This window comes from Miniopterus schreibersii (genome assembly GCF_964146895.1).
Source record: "Miniopterus schreibersii genome assembly, chromosome: 10".
Classification (NCBI taxonomy): Eukaryota; Metazoa; Chordata; class Mammalia; order Chiroptera; family Miniopteridae; genus Miniopterus; species Miniopterus schreibersii.
This window is the reverse complement of record NC_138110.1, coordinates 8,171,246-8,195,551: the sequence shown is the minus strand read 5'-3', so window position 1 is coordinate 8,195,551 and position 24,306 is coordinate 8,171,246. Positions and strand designations below refer to the sequence as shown.

Here is a 24,306-nt window from a genome sequence, read left to right as displayed (position 1 = left end):
CGTGTCTAGCCACTCACCTTGGGCTCCAGCAGAGGGAGGGCAGAGTCGACTGGAGCTGTGTAGGAGAACCTAGGGTTGTGGGTTCTGGAGCTAGAGCTTAGAGGGCACCCCTCTAGATTCCTGTGCAGAGTCATTCCCCCAGACTGTGGAGGACATTGTTCTCAGGCAGACAATTTGCTGCTTTTGCCTGGGGAGGAACCAATTGCCCCACCCTGCTGGAAAACCTCTCACCCTATGCAGAGGAGTTTCTACAGCCTGAGGCTCATTAAGAGAATCAGATTAATCAGCCTGCAGGCAGAGGGAGACCTCAGAGTGCTTTGAGTCTTTGCCTGATCTGCTTCTGGACCCAGGCCTTGGAAAAGCAGACTTTGGTGTGCACCTTGGTCCTGTCCTACTGCACCCAGCCCCAGCAGAGGAGATCTCAAGCTCAAGGTTGTTGAAAGCTCAAAACAGGGTATTCAGGGCCAGTCACAAACTGCGTCTGACATTGACCTGCACCAGAGAACCTCCAAAAAGACTGAGAGTCCTAGCAGGTCCACCTAATACACAGAAACAAACCCAAACAGGCAGCCAAAATGGGGAGGCAAAAAAACAAGCCCCAAATGAAAGAACAAGAGAATTCTCAGAAGAAGAGATAAATAAAATGTAAATAAGCAATCTATCAGATATAGAGTTCAGGATACTGATTGTAAAGATGCTCAACAGCATGAAAAAAGATATGGAAACTATGAAGGAAATTAAGAATGACATAGCAGAAATAAAGAATATATTGGAAGGAATAAACAGCAGATTAGAGTAAGCTGAGGATCGGATCAGCAAATTAGAAGACAGGGTAGAAAAAAATCACACAATCAGAGATCAAAAAAGAAAAAGTAATTTTAAAAAAAGAGGACAGTTTAAGGGAGCTATGGGACAACATGAAACATAACAATATTCACATCATAGGAATGCCAGAAGAGGTCAAAAGTAAGCAAGGGATAGAGAACCTGCTTGAAGAAATAATGGTAGAAAACTGCCCTAATCTGGTGAAGGAAAAAGTCACACAAGTTCAGGAGGCACAGAACCTCAAGCAAGAAGAATCCAAAGAGGCCCATGCCCAGACAAAATGCCAAGAATTCAAGACAAAGAGAGAATATTAAAGGCAGCTAGAGAAAGGCAATCTGTTACTTACAAAGGAGCTCCCCATAAACCTGTCAGCTGACTTCTCATCAGAAACTCTATAGGCCAGAAGGGAATGGCATGAAGTATTCAACATAATGCAAAACAAGGATCTGAAACCAAGACTACTCTATCCAGCAAGACTATCATTCAAAATAGATGGTGAAATAAAGAGCTTCCCAGACAAAACAAGGCTAACGGAGTTTATCACCACCAAGCCAGCATTGCAGGAAATGTTAAAGGAACTGCTGTAATGAGAAATAGAGAGAAAGAGAAACATAGGCATAAAGAATTAAAATGGCAATAGATAAGTATCAATAATAAATGTAAATGGATTAAATGCTCCAATAAAAAGACATAAGGTGGCTGAATGGATAAGAAAACATAACCCAAATGAATGCTGTCCACCTCAAAAGACACACAGATGAGAGTGAAGGGACGAAAAAAATTTTCCATGCAAATAGAAATTAAAATAATAAATCTAGGGTAGCAATACTCTTATTAGACAAAATAGACTTCAAAATGAAGACCATAATGAGAGACAAGAAAGGTCACTACATAATACTAAAGGGATTGATTTAACAAGAGGATATAACCCTGATAAACATATATGCACCCAATACAGGAGCACCTAAATTTATTTTAAAAACTTCTAGAGGGCTTTAAGGGAGCGATCGACAGCAATACAGTCATAGTACGGGACTTTAACACCCCACTGACTTCACTGAATAGATCTTCCAGACAAAAAACCAACAAGGAAACAGTGACCCTAAATGACACACTAGATCAGATGGATTTAATTGACATTTACATAACATTCCACCCCAAAGCTGCAGAATATACATGCTTCTCAAGTACACATCAGTAGATGAGTGGATAAAAAAGCTGTGGTACATTTACACCATGGAACGCTATGCTGCTGTAAAAAAGAAGGATCTCTTAGCCTTTGAGACAGCATGGAGGGAACTGGGGAGTATTATGCTTAGTGAAATAAGCCAGTCAGAGAAAGACAAGTACCACATGATCTCATTCAAATGTGGAATGTAATAAACAAAATAAACTGACAAACAAAATAGATCCAGAGACATAGAGCATGGAACAGACAGAGGGATCTCAGAGGGAAGGTGGGGTGAGGGAGTGGGTGGGGAGAGATTAACCAAAGAACTTATATGTCTATAAGCATAACCATGGACACAGACATTGTTATGGGGAAGGTGGATGCAGGGTACAGGGAATCAATGGGGGGAAAAGGAGGACATCTGTAATACTTTCAACAATAAAGATAAATTTAGAAAAATAAATAAAAGTTGGAAAAAAATAATTAAGTTGTGGGATATACCCAAACTATAGAACTCTTCTGCCATAGTTAAAGAGAAAGAGACAGGTCTACAGGAACTGACTGGGGAAGCTCTACGTCTATTACTGAGTGACTAGAGCAACTTGCAAGACAAAATACAGGAAACACAAAACAATGCTATATATTCTTTGCAGATGCATATTTACATATGGACGTGCACTCCGAGTCCTGGAGACCTACATTCCAATTGACAGGTTTCCACTGGGAAAGGAGGCAAAAAGAAATTGGGAAGCAGGTCATCAAAGGGGACTTTGGCCTTATCTGTAATGTTTTCATTTTTTGCAAAGAGAGTATGATATTCCTTCCTTTTTTCCTACTTACCTTCCTCCTATACACTTACCCATACATCTATCCATCTTTCCTTCCTTCCTGCCATCCATTCAATCATCTGTCCAACCTCCCTCCCTGCCCCACTCCCTTTCTTTCTTTACTTTCATCTATCCATCCTTCCTTTCATTATCAATCCATCCATCTGCCCATTCAATCATCCATGCCTGTGTGAGGGTTTGGCGAGTTCATACACATTTAAGCATTCCACCAAAGTAATTGGAGCCACTTGTTTGTACCTGATAGTGCTTCTGACACAAAGATAGAGTTGTTGAATCCAATGTTCCTCTTTGCTATTCTTCTAGTATAATAATAATAATGGCCAGCTTTTTACTGAATGCCAAAAAACTAGAACTGATAAATTCAGTAAAGTTGTAGTTACAAAATAAATATTCAGAAATTGTTTGTTTTTATACACCAATAATGAACTATCAGAAAGGGAAACTAAGAAAACAATACTATTTACAATTGTATATAAAAAAAAAAAATACCCAGTAATAAATTTAACCAAGGAGGTAAAAGGCCTGTACTCGAAAAATTATAAGGCACTGAAGAAAGAAATTGAAGTAGATACAAATAAATGGAAGCACATACCATGTTCATGGATAGGAAGAATTAATATCTTTAAAACGTTCACACTACCCAAAGTAATTTACAGATTCAACACAACTTTATCCAAATACCAATGGCATTTCACACACAACTAGAACAAATGACCCAAAAATTTATATGGAACCACAAAAGACCCAAATAGCAACAGCAATTCTTGAGAAAGAAGTACAAAGTTGGAGGGACCACACCACCTGCTATCAAACTACACTACAAGGCTGTAGTAATCAAAACATCATGGTATTGGCATAAAAACAACATACAGATCAACAGAATAAAACAGAGAGCCCAGAAATAAACTCACGCCTACATGGTCAATTAATATTTAACAAAGGGGACAAGACATACAATAGGATAAGGACAGTCTGTTCAATAAATGGTGCTGGCAAAACTGGACAGATACATACAAAGAAATGAAACTAGATCACCTTTTTACACCATACACAAGAATGAACTCAATATGAATTAAAGGCTTAAATGTAAAACTTGAAACCATAAAACTCCTAGAAGAAAATACAGGTAATATAATCTTGGACATTTCTCTTAGCAATATTTTTTCTGATACATCTCTTCAGGCAAGGAAAACAAAAGAAAAAATAAACAAATGGGACTACATCAAACTGAAAAGGTTTTGCACAGTAAAGGAAACCATCAACAAAATGAAAAGACGACCCATTGAATGGGAGATGATATTTGCCAATGGTTAATATCTAAAATTTATAAAGAACTCATACTAGATAACACGCACACACAAAAAAACAAACAATCCAAGTAAAAAATGGGCAAAGGACATGAATAGACACTTCTCCAAAAAGGGCATACGGATGGCCAACAGACATTTGAAAAGATGCTCAGTGTCACTAATCATCAGAGAAATGCAAATTAAAACCACCTCATAGCTGTCAGAATGGTTATCATCAATAAATCAACAAACAACAAGCATTGGTAAGGGTGTGGAGAAAAGGGAACCCTCATGCACTATTGGTGGGAATGCAGATTGGTGTAGACACTATGGAAAATGTATGGAGGCTCCTCAAAAATTAAAAATGGAGCTGCCTTATGACACAGTGATTCCACTTCTGGGGATATATCTAAAGAAATCCAAAACATAAATTTGAAATAATATATGAACCCCTATATTCAAGGCAGCATTATTTACAATAGCCAAGATATAAAAGCAACCCAAGTGCCCATCAATAGAGGAGTGGATAAAAAAGTGGTGGTACATAGACACCATGGAATATTACTGAGCCATAAAAAAGAAGGAAATCTTACCATTTGTGACAGCATGGATGGACCTAGAGGGTATTATGCTAAGTGAAATAAATCAGTCAGAGAAAAACAAACATCATATGATTTCACTTATATGTGGAATCTAAAGAATAATATAAATGAAAAAACAACAGATTCACAGACACAGAGAACAGACTGATGGTTGCCAAAGGGGAGAGTGTTGGGGGACTGGGTGAAAAAGGTGAAGGGATTGAGAAGTACAGGTTGGTAGTTAAAGAACAGTCCTGGGGATGTAAAGTACACCATAGAGAACATAGTCAATAATATTATAATAACTATGTATGCTGCCAGGTGGGTACTAGAAATATCAGGGGGAACACTTTGTAAAGTACATGATTGTCTGACCACTATGCCGTACACCTGAAACGAATACAAAATAATGCTGAATGTAAACTGTAACTGAGTAAAATAAAACAAAAACTTAAATACAAATATCCAAGGTCAAATAAATATTCATTTCCCACCCCCTACCCCATTTTTGTGTGTTGTTTTTTTTTAAGTTCAGCAAAATAGTCTGGTCAACAACATAAAAAGAAATGTCTGTTTTTAACAGAGCTGTTGGCCATGCAATGAATTCTGAAGCTATGAAAGCGGCGTCTTGGGTACACTGGGTCTGCCTGGTGGTTGAAACAGGAAACAGAAATGTCTTTCAGGCCCTGTCCGGGTAGCTCAGTTGGTTAGAGAGTTGTCCTGGTACATCAGCGTTGCGGGTTCGATCCCAGGTCAGGGCACATACAAGAATCAACCAATGAATGCATAAATAAGTAGAACAACAAATCTCTCTCTCCCCCCCCCCTTCCTCTCTCTCTAAAATCAATTTTAAAAAAGAAAGAAATGTCTTTCAATCCAGGAGCTTGACTGGAGGAGCGTTCGCACATTTACGGAATTTCACCGCCAGCAAATGCAGAGTCCGAGACTTCACACTGAGAGCACAGGTTTCAGGAAAAGTATTGTCCCGCTGCACCTCGAGCCCATGTCACAAGAGCTGAGAGCATGCGTCCCTGTTGCTCAGGGAGCCACTGTGGATGGAAACGGTTGATTGACAATTGATAAACTGAGAACGCCTTCCGGTTGAGAGCCGAGGAGAGGGAACCAGCAGCCCACACCACAGTAGCTACTAAGTAAAGCATCTGGCCAGGTGGATGCGTACGTGGCTGAAGCAGGAGTGTCAGATGCTGGGCTCCCTTGGAAATGAGGAAAGACGCCTATAAATGGTAAAACTGACATGTGCAGATTCTATTGGGGTTCCGCAACCTCAGCACTTTTGACACTTGGGGTGGAATAACTGTTGGGGCTTTGTGTGCCGCAGGGTGTCCCACAGCATCCCTAGATTCTCCTCACTAGAAGCAGAGCAACCCCTCCTGCTGTGACAACTGAAAATGACTCCCCACATTGCTACATGTCCCCTAAGGGACAAAGTCACTCCTGGATGAGAATCATCAGATGGAATTGATAAAACGTCCTCTGCTTCCTACACAACAGCTCAGAAACCTCATCTGCCTGAAACTTCAGTGACCGAGTTCCTAAATCATCTATCACCTGATTTAAAAAAATACAAAGGTATCCGAAGCAATCAGGATATGGATCAGCAATCAGCAATATGGATCTTGTAGAATGCGTTTCTCCCTTTTTCCTATGTGTATCGATCACTTTTTGAAATTGACCTGCCTGGAATACACGAGAGCACAGGATAATAAATAATGCACGGGTTTGGGGTGGGTGGGTTCTGTTTGGTTTTGTGGCAAAATAAAAATAATTGTTTTAAATGGAGAAAAAGCTATTTACCATTTATATATCATGAGATCTGCGCAAAATAAAAGCATTAGCATAAAAAACCCTCATTTTGACACCAGAACTCATGTTTCGGCACAAATTAAAACAACCCCCAAAGGCATAAAGTACACAAGCTTTATTGGGCAACAGCAATGGGCCACGCTGGCAGACAATGAAAGCAGAACCGCTCGGAAACACGCGGGATCACATGTGTGTCATCACAGGATTGAGAGTCTAAATCATCTGGGAGTTCCTGCTAAGTTAAAGCGCTCCAGAGCTCCCCTCTAATCAGAAAGTGCTGCCCAGTGAGGGTTACATACAGACCCACTGATGAGGAGCTCCTGGAATCCTAGAGGAGTTTACAGTCAGCCCCATCGCAAGAAAATTAGTTAGCCATGATTTTTTTTTTTTGGCAAACACTGCACCCCCACCTTTTCCCCACAAACACAATATTCAATGACAGTGTCCAGCGACATGGACAGACTGCACCTCCAAGCGCACTGGGCCGAAGGCAGTTTCGCAGGGAATGCTGCTTTGGCGTCAGGACATGCTACGGGCTCAAGGTCTTAGGAGCACTGCTCACACAGTGCTGTGCTTTTCAGTTCCATCCAAAAGCATAACGTACATTTTTCCAAGGTGAAATGGACATAATTAATGAAAATATTTCCCAAGAAGTATATACAAATGACAAAAAAGCTTTACATTAAAAGAAGGGGGAAGAAATAAAATCTGTTGTATTTACAAAGCTCGTTGTATTGTTTTTTTTAATGAATACAAAGCTGGGCATGACGGGATGTTAACCCAAACCAAATATCTCTTCCAAAACCTTGAGATGACATCATACATTCACACACACACACACACACACACACACATATTTCAAACACACACAAAAAGATCAAAAATAGCTGATAGGTGTTTGCCTTAAGAGGTCCCATTTGCAATTTTGGTAAAGGTTTAAAATGCTGCCCCTTAAAAGCATGAGAGTTTTGCCATCAGAACCCAGTAGAAACAAAAAGTATGAAAACAAAATCTGGAGGAAGAAAAATAGGCATTATCATGTCAATTTCCAATGAGCACAAAACTCAAAATGCATTCCAAAGTTGTCAGAATGACCTTAATTTTCAGCGAAGCTGGGGAAAGGGCGAGCAGATTCTGGTATCTAAGATTACTCCTACAAAAAAGGGTTACACGAGCTGATCGATGCTTCTCTCTCACCATTGATGTTTCTCTCTCTCCCTCTCCCTTCCTCTCTATGAAATCAGTAAAAGCTTATTTTTTTAAAAAAAGTTTTTTAAAAAATGGGTTGCACTTAAGGGAAGCTAGTGTGGGATCTGGCTATAATAATGCTAACAGTGGGCGAAATCCCAGCTCCTGGCCTCCTAGCCCCAGGTGGCTACAAACAGGTGATCTGCTCCGTTTGTTCCTGGGACGCCCTTCATTGCTTGGTGACAAAGGCCTTTGCCCCAAGCAGCCCGAGTCAGTGCAACCAGCCTCACCTAAAGCCTCACCTAGCACCACGGCAACACACAGGTGCGCATGCATGCTCTGGAAGTTAGAGCCAAAACTCAGACATAAGACGGATAAGCTCAAGACGGAGAAGCTTGTCTGGTCATTTTCTTAGAGAAAGGAAGGAAGGAGGGGGAAAAAAGAAAAACCAAACAGAAACCATTCCCCCCCCATACACACACACACCGATCACCAAAAGATATAATAAAAATAATCATAAATAATAAAAGTGCTTACTCTGACACAAATACCCAGTGTTGTCGGAGGGCGGAGGGAGTTGTCATTTTCACTTTAAGGACTGTTTAAACAGCTGACTGTGGCCATGGGGCCCCGGCCTCGGAATAAATTGGCTCTTGGAGCCTGAGGTCCCACTGAGTTCCAAGGTAAAGGGAAGATCTTTCCAGACTGATGAACCAAGAACACAGTCAACAGAAGCCTCCTGGTTAAGGCTTACGGACTCGGGAGTTTTCCGCAAAATAGCTTGGGTGTTCTGTTTGTTTCCTGGTCTCCCCCACAACTACGATAACCCCAGAAGTGCGCAAGTGTGCACGGGCTCTCTGCTGGGATTAGTCTCAGGTGTGCAGGGAAGGATCGGGCACTCTCACTGGCCGAGTTTGAGAAGCACGTGTGGGCATTCCTAGACACCCGGGGACCCCAGCAGGGGCGTGAGCAGGCTGCCCACTGGCAGGGTGGCTGGCTTACCACACGGTGGTCTCCACTTGGGTTTCAGTCCCTCTCGCCCCTGACTGCCTCCACTAGAGTATGGCTGAGAATACAGAACAAGGACATTTTGGTGGCACTGACGAACATCCTTCACCTCCCAGGGATGGCCTATTTGGCCCCTCTTAGAAGCTTTCTCCCTTCAAGATGTCAAGCAGTATCTTAAAAGTCAACTCACACACCCTGGTCAAAATCAGGAATTAAGGAAAAGACCAAAGAGTCCACCTTCATCCCTGTGTCTGCTGGAAACAGCTAAAATTTCCTAACAAGGAATCCACGAGACCTACCTGCAGGAGCCACCACATGTCTGAACAAGGCCAGGTGCCGGGTCTGCACACTCGGAGTGGAATTACTTAGGACTCCGGTGTTACGGGCTGACTCCCATCAGGACAGACGGGGGTGCAGACACCCGAGCACAACGTTCTCCCTCTGCCTTCAAAACTGCATAAAATAACACAGTGAAGTCAGACCTGCTCGACCTCTCTGCAAGTTCTGGACAAAGACCCAGTTCCTAAATAACCATCCTCCACTGCAATACGGGGGCGGGGGGGGGGGGTAGGTTTATAGTTGTGAGTACACAAAACACAGAGTTTATTCTTGTACTATTATTTATTAATTATTGTATTACTTTTCCATATGAACTGTAAACCTACTTTTACCCCACCCTATATATATTCTCTAGATCTCTGTGGGAGGGCAGAAATGGCTGGAACAGAGAGGGGCAAATACTGTAGAACTGCAGAACCTTCAAACAAAATAGAAGTGATGTCAATAGCCAATTTACCAGTGCCTGCAACTTGCTGTCATTTTATAAATATGTAAAAGGGTAACCTAAATGCACGAGCATATATCAAGGGTGCTACAAAGGCAAGGGACGGCTGGCTCCTCCTGTCCCCGGCTCTCCAGGAGCAGGGTTACCCTCAGATGTGTCAGCCACAGGCCGGAGCTCACTCTCTGAAACACACACGGGAAGTGTCATGCTGACGGGTGGAAGGGTATGTACTCACAAGGAATTAATCACAAACCTAAGATCTCAAATACAGTTGGCTCTTGAAGATCGACCGACTGAACCCTTACGGCATGCATACGTGGCCGCTGCCAGAAGTGACCGCAGACCCGAGCGCGCCTTGCCCTGCCGCGTCCAGTGCCCGAAAACTCCTCTGCTGCCTCGAAACTAGAAGCCACAGCTGTGTAAGAAACACACACGCACGGACCGCATCTGGTGGGGAGGGGTCTCGGGCGCTAGCTGCTTTCTGGAAGTCCCCCTTAAAACCTGTGGGCCACAGGACGGAGCCCAGGCCCCAGCGCCGCAGGCTGGGCCTACTCCACGGAGGAGCTGCCGCCAGGCTGGGAACACGGCGAGACGCGATGCCTCTGTCCCTTCGTGTTCAATCACTCCTACTAACAGGAAACAGGTCTCTGTGGAAGCGAAGAGCCCCAACCCCTGACCTTTCTGCTCTGGACCCAGGGTCCGAGCTGCATGAGCTACGTTGTCTAAAGAATTAGTTGCGTCTCTTATCACCCTGTCGACACATTTAGGGGCTGTTCGGTGGCACATTTCCTGCGAAAACAACGCTCCTGAAAATGTCTGAGGGTGTCCTCAGAGAGCCATGGGCTTTATAATTGTTACCAGGTCTGAACAAAGCAGAGTGACACCTTTGAGATTCTTTTACGAGGTGGCAGGTGACAGGAGCTCCAGTGCTGTGGACGTTGGGTCAGACGCAGGATAACATGGGATTTATGGTGCGCTCTCCCTCGCCTCGCGTTTGCTTTTTTATAATCCTAGGAAGCCCGTGTAGCTTCGATAAGCGGGGTTGCCTTAGAGAGGATATCTGGCATTTCCAAATTGAGAGTAGTGTCTGGATAACTTTTTACCAAATGCCACTGTCTTTCCTCCCAAACCTCCATCGAGAGAGAGCTTTGCAATTCTCTAAACCAGTTTTTAGGAGCAGGAAAGACTTAAAAAATGCACGCACGTGAGGACTGTTGGGACGGGGGGAGCCAACCCAAAAATCCTCTACAATCTTCAACTGGAAAGAAACTTTTATCACATGACAACAAAATTCAAGTCATAAGGAAGCTTTGCACAGTGACCCACGTGCAAATCTCTCAGCTGAGCCACCCAGTAGGACGCATTCACGTTCATGCTGTAGGAATCGGGGGTTCAAACAGGCCCGCGTGGCCACCTGCGGAACCTCCCTCCTGTCTATCCAGGGGCAGGACCCCGGGCGGAGCCTCTTCACGGTCGAGCTGCACGCGTCGGCAATTCCTGCAAAGTCCTCGGGTGGCGGTGAGACAAACGGAACCTGAACTCTGTCCGATGGGAAAGCGGAGCCCACCGAACGCACAGCCTACGACGTGAGCTTGGAGTAGCTGGGGGGCGAGAACCGTCTTCGCAGGTACTTGAGGATGTAGAGGGGCAGACAGCTGACCAGAGTGATGACAGAGACCTTCCACAAGAAGGACAGCGTGGCGATGAAGTACACATCTGCGAGCAAAAGGGAGGCGGCGGTGAGCAGAGAGTGGGCAGGACGGTGCCAGAAGGCGGCCCGGCCACGGCCAGCACCGTGACCACCCCGCCCGGCCACACACGCAGCCTGCTGGCCCCGGCCCCTTTCCTCCCCTCGGTCTTTGGAGGACACGTGCGACTGGCTAATAGCCCACAAAGGCTGCGGGCCTGACGTTCCTCACTCTCCTCTCCCCGACCCGCTTCTGAATTCCTGATACGCGACGAGCTGCCCTTGTCCACACCAGGAGGAGAAGCTGCGTGAGCCAGTTCCTGCAGGTGTTTCTGATTTGGGCTCTGACAGCTGGCATGTTTCTTTTTAAACATAGCTGCTGGGGAGCAGAAAGTGACCCTCACACACACGTTTCTGCTTCCCAGTGGCTTTTCCCTTCGTCTGAGTGATGGTCACAGAAAGCCATGGGACGGGTCTGTGGGTGGCGCGCGGCAGGCTGAGCCCCCCGGTCAGAAACAGTGTCAGCTCGGGGCTTTGACCCAAGAACAGGCTCGCTCCCTCTCCTGCAGGTCCGAGGTCTTAGTGGTAGAGAGACAGCTTGTGGCTTCAACAGTACATGCAGTGGAGGGCACAGTAAACACCGTCCCCACTGCCTGAGCACAGGATGGGGAAAATGCAGTTGGCATTGATTAAGTACCTACTAAGTGCCAGCCGTAAGGCCCACCATATGCTGCCCACCCAGTCCTGTGGCGGGTCCACACGTAAGATGACCACCCACAGTTTCCTGAGGGCAGAGCTCACATCTTCCAAGTTTCTGGGACCCCCCCCCCTTCCAGCCTCAAGCCACTGAGCACACAGTAGATACTCACAAAACCCATTCTGAGAACTTCTGGGTACAAGTGTGAAACTGTTCTAAGACTTTTCACTTCTCACAAAGATAAACTTTACCAAAACCTTTTTAAGAAGTGTTTGCTGATACACAAGAGTTGTGATCAAAGACACTTTCATGGTCAGGCAGTTTCTCAACGGAATAATGCTAAGTTCTGCCAACTGTCCTTCATTCGAGAGCAAGGCCTAGATGCTGGACATCTCGATAGCTGCACAGAGCCCAGCACAGTGGTCAGCTCCCTGGACAAACCCACAGGGTCCTCACTGAATTAAACAGGATCCTCTCCTAAGCCAGCTAGCATGGCACAGCTCTAAAAGGAAATACTGCACCGAGATCTGCCCGCCGGCCTCAGTTCTGATGGCTGACTCACAGCCGCCGCTTGTCATCCCAAGGGGACACCGATAAGTAAATGGGGGCAGGCAAGAGCAGAGCCCTGCTGGACAAAGATCCCAGGACCCGAGTGCAGGAAGGCTGCTTCCTTCACAAGCTGTGACACCTCTGGACCTGACGGACAGGCTTCAAATGCAGGGGGTCTTACCGATGAATTCATGTAGGAACACCAGGGAGGCGATGTAGCAGGCCAGGCTGAGCAACTCGGCCACCGTCATAAGCCAGTGCCAGGTCTGGATGGTCAGGGCCACCATCAGCAGCTCGGTGAGGATCAGCGACGTGAAGGAAATCGCCACGATGTGGACAAATTCTGACTCAAAGAGCAGCAGCGCCCCATACATGATGGTGCTCCCTGGAGATGTGGAGAGAGGTCCAGGTGGGGGGGGGGCCCGCTGGTCCCCTTGCAGCCCTCTCCCCACCAAGGGTGCACTCTGCTCACTCATATTAGATGCCTTTTCTTGATTTTTTTTTTTTTTGTGCATTTAGACATGAAAGGTACCACCTGTCAAATGAGTGGTGCTTTATGCAAATTTCAAAGTAGCATCACATTCTAGTTTTTCCTAGTTTTCCAACTTCCCCTCTGACCTTATATAACATAGAATCTATAACTGCAGGGGATGTTGGGGGGAAGCGGGGGGGAGGGAGAGGGTAACTATCTGAAGTGGGTTGAACAGGAAATAGAAATTTAAATATTTTATTTAAAATGATAGACGTAGGCAGTCACGAAGACAAATAGGTATGATTCCCCTTACACGGGGTATCTACACTAGTCACAGTCACAGAGACAGAAAGCCAAAGCCAACTGGGGTCCCTGCGGTTACCAGGGGCTGCCAGGACGTGAAGAGAGGAGTTTGTGGTCGAATGGATACAGAGTTTTAGTTTTGCCAGATGAAAACGTCTGGAGACCTGTCTCACAACAACGTCAATATACTGGACGCTACTGAACTGTATACTTCCAAGGAGTTAAGATGGTAAGTTTTATACCAAATGACAGAAGTGATCAAGAGAGGCACTAAAAGAATTATGCACCACTGAGGACAAAGGAAAGTGGGGGAGGGTATAGATCAGTTTTTATCCAGCATGGCGGGGACAGGACAGATGTGTGTCATGCTGATCAAGCACAAGAATAATTTGCAGAGACAGGGCCAGGTGGGGACGCCCTGGACTCCGCGAATGACTGCCCGTTATAACCGGGCTGAAGGTGGAGGCATGGAAAGCAGCCCCCCTGCGTATGACCAGGAACTTTCCTGCAGGGTTTGCTTTCTCCAACTAGATGTGTGTATTATGCCTTGATATACTCCTTAAAAATAACCTTTCATTTCCTAATGACAATTTAAACCCCCTGCCAACCACTGGGTCCCCACACTCTTTGCGCACCCCCCCCCAGTAGAAAGCACTAAAAATGAATCCCAATAGTCCGTGTATATTTGTAAATGATATATGCGCATTGCAATGGAGGGAGACCTTAGGGCCGCTGTATATTATGTACATTAAAAAACATACATAAAAGTAGAAATTCTAAAAAGAGGAAAAATAAAAGCAAAGAGAGGCTTTGATACTTTCTTCTCAGGCTTCAGTAAGTGGTCTTACAAAGCCACTAGTCTCAGGGACCCTCTCTGGAGGCCGCTGAAATAAATAGGTTTTTCAAAAACTGCAACTTGACCTCAGAAGAAGTATCAGAACATTCCGGAAAGTAATCGCCTTCTGTTACGATGGCTCAAACACCTCAGCAGGTTTTGATTAGTATCGGTTATTTTCTTCTCTGACTTCATCGCACTGAGCTGATAGCACCATCTCACATATGGGACTTTCACTGTGCGGAATAGTCGAGCCCTTAGGACATGCTGAGTGGGGTTTCCCCAGGGGCTCACTGTCACGCTCCTTACTGCTATTTTAGGATTCCAGCTCCTACAGACAAGGGAATAGTAAAGCTGACCCGTGGGTCAAGGCCAGAGCACAGGAAAAGAGGTGGTTTCACCCTTCCTTACCTTGATAGATGCTAATCAGAACCCATATTAAGAATGTCTTGTAGGACAATGGTCGTCCCTAAATGAGAGAGAGACAGAACAAGTTAGTGTGCGGCGCATCCAGGGTGCCCGCTGCCTCCATGCGACTCTTCCCCGAGTGAGACAAAGCCACCCAACTGTCCTCATCAAAAGAAGTTGCTTACGTGCATCTGAATACATTAAATTATGTTTTTAAAGAGAACTGATCTTAGATAGGAATGAGTCTCACCTTTAGTAGAAACCCCTCAAGAACAAATAAATGAAATTACACACGCATGCACGCACACACACTTTTCAGACGTGCGCATAAACATTTCTAGGAGCAGACACAAGTTGCAGGTGCAAAATGGAATTGTCAGGGGCTTTTAAAAACGTTGTTAGTTGGGTTGTTTTCAGTCTTTATATTACTGTACTGTTTAATATTCTTTACGTGTGCGTATGTTACTTTTTAAAGGAAAAATACAACTCTCATGCCCTCCTCACTAAAGCCACCAGTTCAAGTGTATTCAAATCCAGTACCTTCTATATGAAATGTAGAAGAAGGAGGGGTGGAGGACAGGAGGGAGGAAGAGAGAAGAGGGAGAGAGGAGAGGGAGGGAGGGAAGGAGGGAAAGAGGGAGGAGAGGGGGGAGGGGGAGGGAAGAGAGGGAGGAGAGAAAAGAAGGGAGAGGGAGAGGGAGGAGGGAACGGGGAAGGGGGAAGGAGTTCAGTGAACCTTGAGGAGATCCTTGTAGAGCTCAGGATACAGCATGGCAACTTCCGACTTGACATCTTTGTCCAGGACCAGAGAAAACACAGGAAACATGGTGTAGATGGTGGAGTACCTAGAAGAGAATTGCCACAGGTAAGACCCAGCCACTGGAGCCCATTTCCATTCACCCATCAACTGTCATGTATTGAGTGTCTATAGGTGCCAGGACCAGCTCTAAGCACTGGAGATTCGAGATGAAACACCGACAAAAACGTCTGCCCTCTGAGTGCTAGTCAGTGAGTCAGTAAAAAAAACTCCAGTAACTCCGTGTGTTGGAAGTAAGTGCTAAGGAGGAAAGTGTAATAGAAAAGAGGGAATAAGACACCGGGTGGGGGTGCAATTTTAGAGAGGTGGCCAAGGGACGTGACATTTGTAAACAGCCACAAGAGGTGAGGGGGCAGCCATGCTGGTGTCAGAGGGAAGAGCATCCAGGCAGAGAGCACAGTGAGTGCAAAGGCCCTGAGGTAGGAATGTGTCTGTCCTGTTTGAAGAACAGTGAGGCGGTCGGTGTGGCTGGAGCTGAGTGGGCGGAGAGAGGAGGAGAGGACCGAGAGGGGACAGGGGACCAGATCATGGAAGGCCACGTGGAACACGGAAGCCCCTGGCTGTATTCAGGCTTTTTTTTTTTATTTTTTACTCTTCCAGGATCTGATAAAGGACAGTCCACTTTTCCAATGAGAATTCTAGTGCCTACTCTTGGGCTGAACTGGCAAAACATAAAAAGATGGAAGGCGTACTTTGTCACACTGTCCCCTGGGGCCAGCCAGCCTTTCTGCGCCTCTTCAGACCCAGGAGTGCGCCCTGTGTGCCTCTCTATCTAGGGCATACAGTAACCAAAGAACACCTACCTGGGCAATTCAAAGACTGAGCACCTTCTCTGAAAAGGTCAAAAGGAATGTCATGAATTCCAGGTCACAAATGGGGGTGAGTTGGTGGCAGCAAATGTCTAAGTAACACCCTGTCTAACAGTTGAGTGGCATGCAGGGGTCAAGCTCTTAGGTCCATCCACCAATAGAGCGAGGCTCTGGCCTGCCCTGCAGACTGGACAGCAGGACGTCCCACTGGGGTCAGCCCCAAAGGAAGAGTACTTTGTAGACCCCACTTTTCTCTTTGTCCAAGACCCCAGTGGAATCGCTGAGTCTGTGAACCTTCAATCTTGCTCTGGTTGCCAATCAGGCAATAACCTCAGACTCTCGTGGGCGAGCATTTTTCCTTCACCAGGTACAAACAGCCAAGTGCTGTGGACCACAAGCCTATCAGACTCTGCTTCCTCAACCTGGTTATGGGCTCAGCAGTTCAAAAACTTAGCAATTCCAAAAAATTTCTCAACTGCATTGTTGGACCTGGCTTGACTGGCAACTTGAGGACTGAAGGGCCTTTATACAACATTTCTTCTCTCTGTTGTGGCATTTCAGGGTGGTTTCATAAAAAAATCAATACCTTGCCTGGATTTCCTTACCCAATGATGAGGAATCCTTGGTATAGAGGAACGGAGGCAAAGTAAAACACGGAGGAAAAGACAGCCTGTGCCAAGTAGAAAGGAGAACGTTACTAAAAATCATGACCAAAGGCCCTTATGTTTATGTTTATAAAAACAACACCCAACTTACAAAGCCCTTATTTTATACCAACACTGGTCCAATGCTTTAGGTGCATTAGCTCATTTAATTCTTACAACAACCTGGGTCCAGCTCATGGAACTTAGTTACATGTTCACAAAGGGGCTGAGAGTAGACTCTGGAGCTAAACTTCCTGGGTGATTCCTGGCTCTGTCACTTATGAGCTGTGTGATCTTCGGCAAGTCACTTAACCTCTCTGTGAATGAGCTCAGTGAATCTCCAGAACCACTCATGATCCAGTCCTGATGTCACCTGAATATTACAGATGAAGAAACTGAACAGGAAAATGGCACTTCGGGACTCTAGCCCACCTGCCTCCAGGGCACACACTCCTGACAGCTCAGAATGACCGCCTGTCTGGACATGCAGCTAGTAAACAAGTTGGCATATGTATGGAAACTGACATGGAAAATATTCTCCGCCACTTACCTGGAGGGTGGGGTTGAAAAGAAGGCTTTGCTTCTTTTTTTCTTTTTTTTTTAATATATCTTTATTGATTTCAGAGAGAGGAAAGGAGAGGGAGAGAGAGAGAAACCTCAATGATGAGAGAGTCATTGATCGAGCCTGCAACCCGGGCATGTGCCCTGCCGGGGAATCAAACCCTGATCTCCTGGATCCTAGGCCAACGCTCAACCGCTGAGCCATGCCCGGCCTGGCGGCTTTGCTTCTTTTACTACATGTTTTAATATTTCTGAAATTTTTACAAATTGCAATTTGACAAAAGCAATAAAGATATTTACAAACCCTTTCTGAAACTTCTTCCTCATTTGGAAACTACTAGCTACTGGGGGTGAAAATACAGACTGGGGAGTTCAAATCAGGCCTGATGCTATGCTACCTCCTTCTCTGGACATCTACAGGCCAACAGAAGGAAAGAGGCCTCCAAGCTCATTGCCATCAGTAGGAAATCGAAGGGAAGCCAGGGACAACTGTTGCCTGGAGGCTTTCTAAAAACGGAATGCGGAGAGAAAGGCTGAGCCAGCCTAGTGACTAGAAAGAGTGTGCACCCCAGACATCTCCCCCACAGCACCCGCTATGGGTGTCCACCTGGCACAGAGCTCAGAACACAGGTGTTACCTAAGGCCACAGTCATTGGCAGCCTGGTTGCACCCTGGCCGTGATTTCAGAATTGAAAGGTGAAAGTCACTTTTCAAATAACTTCTCACCCAGGCTGGGCTGCTGCAGAGAAAGGATGGTTGCAAAAATGTCAAAAATCTGGTGTTTAGTTTTGCAAATCGCCATGGAGAGGCTCTTTCTCCAAAAGCGCTGGGCTGGCCATAAAGAGTTCTCCTTGAAAAGAGCACCTGGGGGGGCAGGAGGGGGCAAGAGAAGGGGGTGGGAGGGGCAGGGGGGAGTCAACAGGGGAGAGGACATCCGCAATACTTTCAGCAATAAAGATTAAACCTATTTAAAACAAACAAACAGCCTGGCCGGGCGAGGCTCAGCGGTTGAGCATCGACCTAGGACCCAGGAGATGAGGTTCGATTCCCGGTCAGGGCACATGCCCAGGTTTCAGGCTCGATCCCCAGGCGAAGGCGTGCAGGAGGCAGCCAATCAATGACACTCTCATCATTGATGTTTCTACCTCTCTCTCCCTCTCCCTTCCTCTCTCTGAAATCAATAAAGACATATTAAAAAAATAAAAATAGAAAAAAATAAAACAAAAAACCCCACCGTGTCTGTATCTATCATAGCCGAAGTCAAGGTCCAATTCTAAAGGGACTTGCTCTGGGCCAGCCACTTTCAGCACAGTGGACAGGGGTCAAGAGCATTTTTCTAGCACAAAGAATTTCTCATCACGCAGTTTTTTTCCTGAAGTGATGTTCACGGTAACATGCGAGCCGTACAGAAGTCAGCTCACCCAGGCCAGCTTTTGTGTGCCTGCTCAGGGACGGGCTGATTAATCTCCCAGTGATTAAAACCACAGTCCTATCCAGTTCAATTGATGAGCGAACATAAATTAAAGTACAGATGTGGTCTGATGAACCACCAGCTGTGTGGCTTTAGATCATGTTGATGAAAATCACTTTAAGGCTCTTACACTCATAAATGTAGTAGATATTGAAAACATACAGTCACCCCCAAAAGGCATGCATGGAGGAGGCCGGTGAAGGGCGAATTCTCATAAACACAGAATAGCACCACCCGACTCACTCTAAGAGGCAGAAAGCCTTATGCCTTTCATGTACGATTAAACACCTTCCCTACAAATTTAAATGTCACTTTATTTTATACGTCATCCTGTTTTGTTCTTACTAATAATGGTAAGGATTCCTCTAGCGCTTGATCCCTTATAAAATTCTCTGCTTTTCAAAAGAGCCCTGTCTGAGAGGCAAGGCAGGTCTTATCACCCCCATGTTACAGGTGGGAAGACTGAGGCCCAGAGTGATAAAGTGAATTGATCAAGGTATCACAGATACAGTAAGTCCTCACTTAACACTGTCAATAGGTTCTGTGACTAAGTAAAATGATGTATAATGAAACCAATTTTTACCATAATTTAACTGATTTAAAAAAGAGTTAAGTGGTTAGGGTTTGTCACCAATGTTATAATGAAACAATGTTGAACAATCAACATTATTCTAGGGCCTCCTGTACTTGGTGATTTGGTCAGAAAAAGACATGGGTTCCAAAGACATATCATATTTTTGCTTAAATGCCCATGGAGTAAAATCAGTAGATAGTTTTTCAATACCCAAAATGTTTTCCTTCATTCCCTTTGGCCTTCTTCCCAGTACACAATTAACTGCTATGGCCCTTCTGTATCGAGAGCACTGAGGAGGAGAGATCATAGCTAAGAGAACCGGCTTGGAGTTCCTGTCTGAGTAGGTTAAACCCGAGGGATACTACACAAATTCCTCATCTGAGCCTCAGGCTCCCCATCTGTGAAATGGGCACAGGATATTGTGAGGATTGAGACACTGCATTGTCAACACTCATACCGATGTCCAGTGTGCAGGAAGCGCTCAAGAAAAGCAAGTTATTCTCCACTGGCCCTCACTTCTGCATGTGGAAAACTCGGTACCCACTCAGCACTAAACTCTGCGTTTCTTCCTCTGGCAAACCAGTTATAACTCATTCTAATTCTAACAACTCCAGTCATTTACCTGACATCCCAAGAAAGGCCTTCACCACCTAAGGGGAAGGATCTGGGACAATCAGGTCTATCAGCTGCCATGTGGCCTGGAGGGGGTGGTCGCTCCAAGATATAGCCTAATTCCCAGGCTTTTTCCAGGACAGCCACACACACCTGTGCAGAGGTGCCAGGTGCCCACCCACCTGCATGGTGCTGATGCACAGGCTCCTATGGATCACGAACTGGCTGAGGGCAGCGGAGCGCTTGTAGCTGTTCCGGCCGTGCACCATGAGCAGCCGGCCGAGGTGCTTGAACTGCGTGATGGAGAAGTCTGCAGCCAGGGAGGCCTGCTTCCCTTCCTGAAATCCGATGAAATTGGGCACCGTCAGGAGCACGAGAGGTCAAGGCAGACACATTTGTTTTAATTGAAAAAGCAAGACCCTGTAAGGAGATCTTTGCAGAACTTCAATAAAGGGAGTCTTTGGTTTCGAGCTACACACAGTTGGTGGTCCAAGGCGAAATTTGATTTAAAAAGAGGAATTTATTTAAACAAAAAACATTCCGAACCACAGATAGTTATAATTTGGAGGTCGAATGGATCTTGTATTAAGCCTTGGGGGTAAGGCCCACCCCGTAATGTGCATCAGAAGCAAAGCATCTTTCAAAGATAAGCGTTTATAATGCTCGGTTCCCTTAAATGTTAAACATGCCGGGGGGCATGGATCAGATGCTACTAACAATATTAAACAGAACATTCCTGAACATATATGAGGCTTTGCACGTTTATAGACGTGGAAATGACTTACAGGGCAACAATATAATGGAATTTTATAATGTTAAAAGGTACGTGATGGATGCCATTCGTGGGACAGACAAAATGATTTCATCAACAGGAATACACAAGTTCCCCTTAGGTGCTACTCACACCAAAGCACAGAATGTGAATGAAATCACCCTCACCCACAGGTACCGTGGGACGCTCCACGACTATCCCAAATGCTTCAAAAATATCAATGTCATGAAAAACACGCCCCCCAAAAAAGATGGAGAAACTGTTCTACGTTAAACATGAGAGAGACATGAGCGCGTGCTAATAAATGCAATGTGTGAGCCTTCGTGGGTTCCGGGAGATATTTGTGTTAAACATTTTGAGGACAACGGGGGAAAACTGAACTATGAAAATTATGTAATATTATATCAACATGGCACTTGGGGGTGAGATGATGTTACTCTGCACACGTAAAAGAATCCCTTTTCTTAAGAGGTCCGTGCTGCAGTTCTCAGGGTGACGCGTTATACCTGCGACGGACTTGCATCAGATTCGGGGGTGGGCAGGAGACAGAGAACAAGGCAAATGCCAACAGTTGGGAAGCTGAGGCAAGGGGGAGACAGGTGCTCACTGTTCTATTTCAACTTTGCTGAGGAGTGACATTTTCAAAATAAAAAGCCAGAGGGGAGGTAAAAAATGATGGATCTACATGTTCTGATGTAGAAAGAAATCCAAAAAATAACAGATTTCAGCAAGTTGAATTACAAATGCATAGTGTTTCTAATTTAAAATCATACATGAAACTAATATATACATGTGTATAAGGTATGTGTATGTTTATACGCATGTGTGTATAAGTGTGTATGCAATATATATGCACATACATACACATAACCAATAATACGCACAAAAATTCTGAAGGATACCAATGTTGCTAGTTACATGAGGCTACCTAAAAGAAAGACACTTCATCCATCTCTAAATTGTTTTAATTTTTTACAGTGGCTCCCTCCTTTTATACTCCGAAAAACAAAGGCATCAGAGCATAATTTTAAGGGGAAATGTTTTAGTTCTACACAGACGCATGTAAAGAATTCTATCAAACTCAAGTGTGCTTCCTAAACCTGCACTGAAGGAGTCTCTACAGAATTCAGACACAACATCTCATTCCAGGATCATTTAACTGCCACCTCAAGTAGCTGTCAACTTGGATGAAAACTCCAAAACCAGGAAGGGTGTAAAAAGGGCAATGGATTAGCCAAATTCATGAAGATATGGACCAAAATGTACAAGGGAGCCCCTCTGGCCCCCACTCAGGGCCTTGGACTCCTACTTTGCACCCAGCTCTAACAAAGTTGGCGACCACTAGTCTTGCGGATAGTCCCTGAGAAGGCACAAATTCGAGGGCAGAGTAAACAAAAGGAGGCAAGCACAGTCGACAAGGGAGGAAACAGAAAAACTGTTGTAACACACACACTGGAAATAACTGCAGCTGCCCAGGCCTCTCGGCGAGGGGCCGACCACGCCACATTCTCCCGTAATCCGCACACAGTGTGACCACCATGCTGTTCCTGACACCACCCCCCCAAGGAAAAGTCTGAGTACATTCACTGTACCCTAAGAATATGGCAAAGACCTTTCTTTCCAATTTAGGTCTTAGCAAGAAAAAAATCCGCATTTGTCTGTAAGACGCAGTGATACGGATTCTGACTCCCAGGTAGAAGGCCAGGCCATCAGGATACATGGTTCCTTCCAGTGTACAATTTCTAATGTACAATTGCCAGAAGCACTAAAGCTGTACCTCTGAGGGAAAAAGAAACTCCAGCTCGTGAAGCCGAGCAGCTCTCGCCAACCCCACGCCATCCGACACTGCCACACCCAGCACTCGGCACCCCCGTCACGTGCTCACCTTTCCCTCGACGCCCACGCCACAGTCAGACTCCTGAATCATACTGACGTCATTGCCTCCGTCACCTGCGGGTGACACAGGTCAGACAGAAAAGCAGGGAAGTTGGGGAGAGGCAATTGGTTACTTTCCAATCCTACCTGTTCTGAGTGCTTACTAACTGCCGCTTTTGCTCGGCTCCACTTAACACACCAACAACCTGCACTATCGGGTTCCTATTTTACAGCAGAGTCAGAGGGACCAGGTGACTGGCTGAGGGTCCCAGCCATCCAGCAGGGGCAGGAGGACTGTGTCCACACCCCACCAGTGTTTATGACCACCTGCCCTACCTCTGAAGTGTGCTGTGTCTCTGTTTATCAGCAATGACTGGCACTGCCCTTATTGGATGTTGGGCGCTATGGCACGTACTTTTAAAAAGCTACCCCGTTTAACCTCATAAGCACCACTGGAGAAAAGCACTGTAATCCTCCCATTCGACCAACAAGGAGACTGAGGCTCAGGTGGGTGAAGGAAGCCACCCAGGCAGCCAGCCAGTAAAAACCAGCAGAGAGTGGGACCCAGAGCCAACTCCCTGGTGTGTGGTCTTCACCCCTCTGTAATGTTGCATCCTGTGTCACCGGCACTGGCAAAGAAAGTGCAAGCTAAGGAGAGAAGCCCTTGGCATACTTATCTACTCTTTCTCAAAGGGAAACAGTAAAAATAATTATAGCAAAAATAAAGCCAAGTCCATGGGGGAAGAATTATCAGGACCCGAGCAAAGTGGCCTGGGGAGTCTGAAGAACACAGCAGCGGGATCCAATTATCCAGCTGAAAAACGGACCCGATGTACCAGTGGGACAGGCTGGGCCACTGCCTACCTACTGCCCAGGTGAGCTTGCCTACCAACTGCACAGGTGAGCTTTCCAGTGCGTTCTTGCAGCAGGCGCACGATCTGGGCCTTCTGGGTGGGGGCACAGCGACAGCAGACCACGGCCGGGCACTGGCAGGCCAGCTCCATGAACTCGTACTCATAGTACTTGAGGCAAATCTGTTAGGGGGAGGGAGGGGGTGGGTCAGCCAAGGTCACTTCCACCATGGCTACAGGAAGGGGCACCATTCGATCCTACCTCCAGGGAGTCTCCAGAGATGACCAGGGCGCAGTCATGTTTCCTGCGGAAGGCGTTCAGTTCGAGGTGGGCCTCGCCGCGGTTGGTCACCTGGAAGGGAACGGAGGGGTGAGGAGGCCTTGCTCTTTGGAGACTGCAGAACAACAAACAGTGGCTTCCTGGAGCCCGTGTGAAGACAATGGCCACCCAGGCCAAGGACCCCGGCCCCTCCCCTGCCACCAGACCCAGAGCCAAATTAAATCCTGTTTGTGATGACTCTGTGGGAATCGGAGAGGCCGTATACCAGCCTCACCTTGCATTTCCCCAGGACGGCTGTGACCACATAACAAAAATGTGCTAAGAATGACTGCACAGTTCCCAGTGCCCGGCCCTGCGCTCAGCACTCTTCACGGATTTTCCCATGTATTCCTCACAAGGACTCCACGAGGTGCAAACCATAACAGCTCTTTACATGTAAGGAAACCGAAGAGGACAAGGTCTGTTAGCCTGCCTAAAATGACACAGCTAGAATGCCGTGGGGCAGGCACAGCAGGGGAGGCTGGCTTTTCGAGAAAGGACCAGATGTTAACCACTGTAGGATCCGCAGACC

General features: G+C 46.0%; 1 protein-coding gene across 2 annotated transcripts in view; it reads right to left on the bottom strand.

Annotated features, from left to right (window-relative positions):
* Positions 1-6,638: 6,638 nt before the first annotated feature.
* The window catches only part of ATP9A (ATPase phospholipid transporting 9A (putative)), a 117,444-nt gene continuing 99,776 nt past the window's right edge, over positions 6,639-24,306 (bottom strand). For both annotated transcript variants that reach the window (XM_081149654.1, XM_081149655.1), the window contains exons 20-28: positions 23,718-23,807; positions 23,494-23,638; positions 22,615-22,679; positions 20,140-20,295; positions 16,701-16,765; positions 15,206-15,314; positions 14,473-14,530; positions 12,633-12,836; positions 6,639-11,234 (exon numbers count right to left, since the gene is read on the bottom strand). In XM_081149654.1, coding sequence (XP_081005780.1) covers positions 11,098-11,234; positions 12,633-12,836; positions 14,473-14,530; positions 15,206-15,314; positions 16,701-16,765; positions 20,140-20,295; positions 22,615-22,679; positions 23,494-23,638; positions 23,718-23,807 — 1,029 coding nt within the window. In that variant the 3' untranslated portion in view covers positions 6,639-11,097. The remainder of the gene's footprint in view (positions 11,235-12,632; positions 12,837-14,472; positions 14,531-15,205; positions 15,315-16,700; positions 16,766-20,139; positions 20,296-22,614; positions 22,680-23,493; positions 23,639-23,717; positions 23,808-24,306) is intronic.